This window comes from Adiantum capillus-veneris, chromosome 11 (assembly GCF_014529385.1).
Source record: "Adiantum capillus-veneris isolate H3 chromosome 11, ASM1452938v2, whole genome shotgun sequence".
Taxonomy (NCBI): domain Eukaryota; kingdom Viridiplantae; phylum Streptophyta; class Polypodiopsida; order Polypodiales; family Pteridaceae; genus Adiantum; species Adiantum capillus-veneris.
In genome coordinates this window covers 152,377,759-152,387,023 of record NC_140941.1, presented here as the reverse complement: position 1 = coordinate 152,387,023, position 9,265 = coordinate 152,377,759, and the positions used below count along the sequence as shown (strand labels likewise).

Here is a 9,265-nt window from a genome sequence, read left to right as displayed (position 1 = left end):
CACTATGGCCTTTTTCAGGTCAATGAAAAGATCTATGAAGGTGAAAAGTCAAAAGACTTTTTGTGTATGTAGAAAGAGGTGATGGACTTCACATTGGTGCATTTGTGTTTTTCTTCTCCTTTATTGGTATGAAGAAGGCCATAGACAAGTGGTTGAAAAAAATTACAAACCTCTCACCAATCAAAAATTTCACCATCGCATTAAATGTAATATAACCTTTATTGGTATGAAGAAGGCCATAGAGAAGTGGTTGAAAAAAATTGCAAACCTCTCACCAATCAAAAATTTCACCATCGCATTAAATGTAATATAACCTTTGTTTGCACTTTCATGTTTTTATCACCATCGGATTAGATACAATATGAGACTTTTTCTTCATTTCAGTTTTTTTAAAGGTCTCTCCATATTGGTGCCGATATGAGACATTAAAATCATCAGCACAAAGTCTTATCTTTGTCATAACATTTAATTTAATGTAAGAAAAGATGAAGCTTTTGGATAACAATCACATCGTTTTCTATTTTTTAATGATCTCTCTCTTGCTCTCTCTCTCTCTCTCTCTCTCTCTCTCCAATTGCTTTTGGAGCGGTTTGCTTTTGAGTTTAACTACTTTTGGGGCTCTGCTTTTGGCATCCCTTGTAAGAATAAAAGGAGTCCAAGGGCCTCACTTTTCAAGACATCTAGACATAGAGCTTGAGAGTCGACGACCTACAAGAGTCGTACTTTGATCAAGCATTAATATAAAAGAAATACCGAAAGGGATACCAATCTTTGGGGCCAATCTCTTTGGGCACGGAACTACGTCTGGCCATGTCGACCAAAATTGAATTGTGATTTTAAGTTTTGAAGTATTTTAAGTGATTCTTTCGTGTGTCGTGTTGGATTCTCTTCTTGGGGCGCCTAAAACTGTGACACTCTCTCTCACACAATTATGAATGTCTTATAACTCTTAGGCACAAGTTATTTCAAAAGCACAAGTTGTTTCAATTAAGAAGGTCTTATAACCAAAGTGCACTCTTAAGCACAAGTTCTTCCAAAATTTAAATTGAACTCTCTCTCTCTCTAATCTCCATAATTTAATGTATAAAGAAGATCCTCTCTCTCTCTCTCTCTCTCTCTCTCTCTCTCTCTCTCTCTCTCACACACACACACACACACACACACACACTTTATTACAACTAAAAATATTGTCTTCTTGAGGCCACCGTCAAAACTTTACCTTGTTTTTTCTTTAACGTTTTCTTTTCTTTGAAGTGTCGTTGCACTATGTAAGGCTTTGGTATGCAGTACGCACTTTAAAAATTAACTATTGTTGAGAATCTTATAAGACTCTCTCTCTCTCTCTCTCTCTCTCTCTCTCTCTCTCTCTCTTTTATCTCCACAATTTAATGTATAAAAAAGATCCTCCCTCCCTCAGTCACTCACACACACATACAAACACACACACACACACACACAATTTATTGCATCTGAAAATATTGCCTTTTTTAGACCACCGTAAAAACTTTACCTTGTTCTTCCTTTAGCGCTTTCTTCTCTTTGAAGTGTCCTTGGACTATGTAAGGCTTTACTGTACAGTACACACTTTAAAATTTCTCTCTCTCCCTCTTTCTCTCTCTCTCTCTCTCTCACAAAAAGGGAACGCTCTTAAGATGAGTGTTGGAGGGTTGCCCCAAGATTGGGACATAGTTGAATATGATTTTTCAAAGCGTATCTACTTTCTCAATGAAATGTTCAAGCCGATCAATTTCGACTATGACATAATAGAGTGTATCACTTCTAGGAGTGACAGGCCAATACCAATCGGTCTCAAGTTCGAGAAGAAGGGAAAGTCAAGCTACTCCAACAGACACGTCTTCTTAGAGATAACAAGTTTTGGATTGCAAAGGAATTCACCCCATCACAACTCAAACACAGTGGTACAGAGCTCAAGAAAGTACATGCAACGCGAAGCAAAGGCCTATGGGTGGTTTACCACGGAGGGAAGGCATTCATACAATAGTTCCGCTCTCACAAGCCTTCTACAACCCCGCCGAACACCACCCCTTAGGTGTTTGTTTTTTTTTTCCCTAAGTGACATGTCACATTTTTATTGTATCGTACTCTTGTTCATGCATCTAGGAAGAGGAGAACTTCCATGTACTTTCTTTTGGTCCCACAGGTCAAATATTTGACCTCCAGGCTCCAATAATATGACCTCCAAAGACAATGAAATAGCTCTCTCTCTCTCTTTTTCTCTCTCTCTCTCTCTCTCTCTCTCTCTCTCTCCCCCCAAACCTCTAAAGTGCATAAGGGAAGTATTTCTCTAGGAAGTTTCTTGCACTAAGGCACCCTCAGGACTAAATAACACATAGTATTAAAGAGGGGGGGGTAAGGGAATCGAGGGCAGAGAAGTGCGCGCACGAAAATCGGAGAGGTTGCAGCCGTGGATGGGCATTTAAAAACTAAACCCGGCCATAGACTAAACTCGACCACAAATTAAATCCGGGCAGCGCCTATGTTTTAATAATAAAACCCCAAAAACCCGGGCCATGGGTACAACATGTGCGCGCGGGTGGGATGGTTACCCCATGCGTCACAATCTGGACGACGAGGCCCTGGGTTCAAATCGAGTCGCTTGGATTCTTTTTCGCGTCGACTTGCCGCGCATCCGGGTTTAATCTGCCTCGGGCTCCCCGCATCCACTTCCGCGCCGTCGATCCCCTTACCCCCCCTTCTTTAATGTTATGTGTTACTTACTTAGTGTCGTGGCTAAGCCACGCCTTTGTCCAACTCAATGTGCTCATGCGATTCTGTTAAAATGGATTATGGAGCAGAGGGTCAATGGGTCATCATTAATCGTACGGGAAGGGCTGAAGAATTCAACGAAGGTGGGCAGAGGGTCAATGGGAAGGGCTGAAGAATTTTGGATCTGGAGTCATTCTGGACTTCGGGAGGAATTTAAACGGCAACCCAAACACGAGTCAAGCATATACCTGCATACTAGAATGGCCGCCGCAGATCTAATTATGCCTGCGAGGCCATGGCTGCTATTGCTTTTCCTCTTTGTGCTTACCTCTCTCTTGCAGCTTCGACTTGCCAGTGCTCAAAGTAAAATGGTTTTTGCACACTACATGCTCTATTCCTTTCTCTACAGCGATGATATTGCTGGCTTTACCCGCGAGATTGCATTGGCCAAGGCCTACGGCATTGATGGATTCGCTCTCAACACCGGCATATGGAATGACATCTACCAGACCCGGGCCGATTATTTGTATCAAGCTGCGGCAGAAAATGACTTCAAGCTCTTCTTCTCTGCCGACATGTCCGGCTCTCTCACCCTCGATAACATCAGGACCATGCTCACCCGCTATGCTGGCTACTCCAGCCAGCTCATAGTGAATGGCAAGCAATTCATTTCCACCTTTGCCGGCCGCACCATCCCCATCCCCCCTTACACCGATGTTTTGAGTAGTTGGCGCGATGGGGTTTTTGCGGGTGCAGCCGGAAACTACTACTTCGTGCCGTTCTTTGAGACCGGCGGCACCCAATCCGATATATCATACATTCTTGACCAGTTTGGGTCAATTCTGAGCGGTCTTCTCGCTTGGGACACCTCTGCTTGGCCTTATGTCAATGGTGCTGTGTCGGATGCCGCCGATCGAGCCTACATAGTTTCATGCTCTGCCGCAGGCAAGATCTACATGGCAAGTGTCAGCCCTTGGTTCTACAGCAACAGCAGCAGCATCAAAGGTAATTATGCTGGTGACACACTTTGGCGCACTCACTGGCAGCAGCTCATCTCCTTACAAACGAATCTTGTCGAAATACTGACATGGAATGATTGGGCAGAGCGCACCTATGTGGTCCCCATCCCCACTGACAACATCCCCTACGGTGTGCCTGATTATAATGATGCCAGTTATCCTCATCTGGCATATCTTGACCTTGCAGGCCGGTACTTCATCCCTTGGTACAAAACAGGGCAGCAGCCTGCCATAGACTCTGCAAGCAAGGAGGCCATCTACATTTTCTACTACAAGCAGAGCAAGGTAGGGTCGACGGCAGCTAACTCTGATGTTCTTGACGACAAGGTGTATGTCACTGTGCTTCTTTACCAAGTAGCAGATATTGTCATCAACTCGGGCACCCAGAGTACCCCATTTCAGGGTGTTCCAGCAGGGCTTCAAAGTTTGAGTGTGGCCTTCAATCCTGGTAAACAGAGTGCCTCTGTGACCCGGGGTGGCACCACCGTTCTTGCGGTCACGGGTGATCTTCTTATTGTTTCCCCTGGTTCTGACTATGACTTCAATGTATATGCCAACTACAAGACTGCCTCTTGACAAGTTTAATAAGCAACCATTAATTTGTTCCTGCAACAATAACATGCCACATGGTGTAACTTGCTAGAATACCCAAAATTGCTTTCTTCAGTGCTCACTTTGATGTTCTCTAATAACTATGACGATTGCCAACCATTATTTAGGCTGCACCAAAAAGCTTGTAATCGGGGGCAATATCACATCACAGTGGGATGTATTTATTAACTAAGACACTTAAACCATATGATCCTCGCCTTTATGCTGTCTCTACCAATTTGACGGAGCCTCTCTGCCGTCAGGAAAGTCATCACTCGGGACAGCCTTCTCTCTGTTCGGCTCTTGCTTCCTTATCCCCGTTTCTCTCACCATCTCGCTGTGTCGTCTCTACCTCCCTCCGCTCATCGCAATCTCTTCCTGCACTCGGGAAATTATGCAAGTTTCATAAGCTAAAGAGTAGGGTTAACGGTAAGGCTTTTGGCTTCTCACCCGACTGGTTGTGGGCTCAAATCGTCTTCAGATCGATCGGTGCCCAGTGCTTGCCTCATGAATCAGGATCGCACCCTCAGTTCTCCACCGTTGATCCCATGACGGTGTCTTTATTAAAGAGCCCGACCCACTTAGTGTCAAGAGGGTGCTTGAAGCATCCCCAACGAAGATGCAACGAGATAAGGGTGGAGGTGCTTGAAGCATCCCCAACGAATATGTCACGGGATAAGGGTGGAGGTGCAAATGTTAAGGCCCTCCAGATGTGTCGTTAATGGGCCCTTGACGGAGCCCTCATACCCTATGGGGGAGCCCTCATGTAGCATAGAAACCTGTAGCGGACGGTAAGAGAGTAGCCACATAGACCATCTCAATTGTCTGGCCTTACATCCTTTGGAAGCCAGACATTTTAGTGGGTGCAAACACATAAACCAAGTAAGAGGGCTTGCACACGGTGGGTTTGAAACTCACGTTGACACTTTTCCTACTTTGCCTAAAAGTGCACCTTAAAAACTGAGATGCATTCCCACGACATATCAATACCTTTTTACCTGCTTGTTCCAGTTTTTATTTTGCCCATGCCACCTCCTACAAGAGACACGAAGCAGCAATTGCCCATGCTACCTCTTGCAAGAGACACAAAGTGGAACAGGTGTACAGGACACAGGTGCAAGTTGTTCGGAGACTATTTTGGGATTGTATATAGCCGTTTTATGGCTATTATGTGCTATTGAGATGGTGTATGTGGGCTGATTAGGAGCACTTTCCGGCATTGACATTGTCTTGGGTTTTTCAGGCATCCATCTCCTCACAGGTTCTTGCATACATACAGGACATCCAAGTTTCTTACAGGTTGCAATGTTTTGCATCAGCACAGATTTCAGTGGGAGTACTTGATGCACATATGTATTGTTTTGGCACTTTTGATAGTGCTTGAGCTCTTTTGAGAGCGGTTTTACTCCCCGTAGGGATTTGTTTACTGCTTGCACATTTTGTTCGGCGCTTCTTTGAGCGCGTATACTTGCACCTTGCAGTATTATTGACAGTGGATGTACGTTGAGTTACGAAAACTGCCATATGTACCTTTTGTGGAGCCGGTTTGGCTTGTTTCTGGCAGTCCCGACCGTTTTTGAGACTCGGTTTGGAGGCCCTTTCTAAAACTGGGCTGGTTTCTTGTCCGCATAACCTTTTGTGAGGCTCGATAGCATGAGGTTTTCTTGAGCTGGGGGATTCTCGAATGTTGAGATCCTTTTGGTGATACAGGTTGCTGGAGTACCCCTTTTTCGTGGCCTCGCCATAGGACATGTATAGAGAGGGCTATGTGCATTTGACGTTGTGTTGGCAGTCTTGGGTCAGCTTTTGACTTTTTATGCACAATTAGTGGTTGATGCACCTGTGTTATGCTCTAAGAGCATTACTTTTGATGCATTACTGATCTCTTGTGATAGTTTTGGATTGAGATTTTATCAGTTTTTCTGGAGAAACTCTGCCAAATGTTTTCCAAAATTACCAGTGTTTATCATCATATTATCTTTAGCTTGCAGCCATGTCATCTAGCGGTGGAAAGGATATTTACAATATCCAAAAATTTGATGGGACGAATTTTTCTATCTGGAAAGAGCAGATTCAAGATGTTCTCATACGAAAAGGCCAGCTACATCCTATCATGGAGCGCCCAGAGGGCGAGTATACAGATGTTGAGTGGGAGAGACTTGATGCTAAGGCCAAATCTACTCTCCGTTTGCATTTGGCCGAATCTGTGTACTTTAATATAGTTGGAGAAAGGACTACTAGAGATGTATGGGATAAGTTGTGTTCCAATTATGAGAACAAAAGTGCCACCAATAAGATTTTCTTGATGAAGAAGTTGTTTGATCTTTGTATGAAGGAAGTGAAGGGGATCGGGGAGCACCACAGACAGAGAGTGAGAGAGAGAGAAGGAGACACACACACACAGATATGGGTGGGGAGACTCAAAGAGTGAGCAACCCCCTATACACTTATGCTATGTATAAGGTATACAAGTCAGTGGGCGCCCAAACTCTGGGCGGCTGGGCAAGGCACAGACGCCTATACCCCAACAACCTCCCACTTAAAGGCGACCGTGCCTTTAAGCAAGGGAACCTAGTCTAAAGACTACAAAAGGTGAGAGAAAACCGCTCTCAACCGATGCCCACTGGCTGGCTGTGATCGTGTGCATCCGGCTGTCCTTCTCCCGTGTAAGTCCATACACCACCAGACGTACCGCACACGTATTGCAAGTATGTACGCAATACCTGCATATCTCCCTCGTGCACTATGCCATCATCAGTCAACAAACGACTGACAACCCCAACTGCAAATGCTCCCACTGCGGCTGCGATATCCGGTCTCAAGATCAGCATCTCATACATGAGACCACCGAATGCCGATGCAATGCTAGCGGGCCCTGCTAGCTCTATGGAGCATGCATCAACATATATATCCCTGGCAATAGGCATCTCTGACTGACAAGGCGTGTCAGCCACATGCATCTCCTGACTGTCCGCAAAAGACGCATCAACCTGTTGTGCAACCTCAGAGCAAACCAGCTGCTCTAGGTGTCTGCTGGAAGACATATCCTGCACAACTATATCCCCATGCTCACTGTCGAGCATAGAAAGGAATGACTGCATAATCGCTGACATCTCAGTCTCCTCTACAATAATCCACTGCAAACATGACCACTCAATCTGCTGTGACTCACTAGAGCTCTCATGCTCTAACTCCATATGCATAGACTCTTGCACAACGTCCTCCTGTCGTGACTCACTAGAGCAAGACCGCTCTACCTGTCTATCCTGCATAGAAGTATCTCGCACAACTCACTCTCTGCTTTGCTCAGTCACTAGCAAAGCATGCATGTTTGACTCTGTCACCTCTCTGTGTGACTGCTCAAGTCGTGCCCCAACTGTGTGCACAACGAGCTCACTACTCTTCACTCCATGCAAAGTACCCTGCAACCCATGAGCAAAAGAGACTCGCCTGCTCTCTCGCTCTCTTCCTGGCTGCATGATCACAGAGACAACACCGTCTCTCGCGCGATCCACATGCAATGGGTAACCTGTACCACTCCTGGCACCTCTCGCAATCACTAGCGAACCCAAATGCATCACAAAATCTCGCTCTCGTAGCGAAATCTGACATCCACAATCTCTAAGCTGACCAATCGAGATCAAACTCACTGTCAAATCTGGTACATAGCGCACATGTCGTAACAAGTAAGATGCACCACTCGGTAATGACAGTCTCACATCTCCTGCACCTGCTATCGCATGCACCGATCCATAGGTCAAACGTACACTGCCAAGCATCCCGCTAGAATAGCTACAAAACCATGCACGATGCGGCGTGACATGAAACATAGCATCTGCTTCTAGCAACCACTGCAAAGGGAGTGCACTATCCACATGTATAGCATCTCGTGCATAGCTCGAGGTAAAAGTGACATCCCCGTCACTAGTATACTCCAACACTACATGTGCCTTAACTGTCAAAGCAACTGAGTCCATGGCATCACTACATACATCTCTGAGACTGCCATGTCTCCTACGATGTCGCATACGATGAAAACAGCACCGTCTAATGTGTCCAGAATGACCACAATACCAACATATCACCTGTCGGCGTACTCGTGAATGTACATGTCTCACACGAGTCCTTGATGACTCAGATCTATCATACATATCATGTAATCTGCGCCAAAGTGCTCTCGAAGTAGTCTCATACATAACAAGAGCATATACAGATTCCGCAAGGTGCAAAGAGAGCGTAGATAGTGCCATCTCCTCTAGCTCCTGCCACTGATCGTCAGACATGTTTGAAGGTCTACCTACATCACCACTCAATGGTCGATGCAACCCTCGCTGTGTCAATGCATCAAGCATACACTCTCTCCATGCCGCAAAGTCTGACCCATCAAACACGCGCATCTGTGAGAGGTCACAATCTGATCGATCACCTGTCTCTGCCATGAGCACAAGTAGCAAGCTAGATAGCAAAACCACCTCACCAACAACACCTGGAAACTGTCTACCAATATGGCCAGAAACACAATGTAAAACCTGTGAGACACACTCCAAAATAGAGCTCCCGCAATGTCAACCAAATCAGCCCTAAACTGGCTCAAATCGCATCAACAAAAGTCTGCAAATATGGCTGTAAAATCTGATGCAAAGTTGCACCAATAACCGTGCAAAGCCTTGCACAAAATCACAAGTCAATATGACTCAATCGCGCATAAATATCTGACAAAATTTTGGCAGAGTCTCCTTTGTAACTGCAGCAAAATCTCAACAGTAAACCTCAAAGAGACAATAATATATGCCACAATGGCCAATCCGGGAATAAACTCGACCGGAATCACCTCACAAAGTCATACATATGAGCATACCCGCTCTTGCCGGAGTACCACTCAACGGCACCTCAAATGACATACATGTGAGTGATGATTGCTGCCAAAA

The 9,265-nt window shown here is 45.3% G+C and overlaps 1 protein-coding gene across 1 annotated transcript; it reads left to right on the top strand.

Annotated features, from left to right (window-relative positions):
• The first annotated feature begins 2,396 nt into the window (after nt 1-2,396).
• On the top strand, nt 2,397-4,417 carry LOC147448250 (glucan endo-1,3-alpha-glucosidase agn1-like). The gene has a single exon (XM_086524110.1). It carries the CDS (start codon nt 2,727-2,729, stop codon nt 4,320-4,322), a length of 1,596 nt encoding a protein of 531 aa, XP_086380236.1. The 5' UTR covers nt 2,397-2,726; the 3' UTR covers nt 4,323-4,417.
• The last annotated feature ends 4,848 nt before the right edge of the window (nt 4,418-9,265 follow it).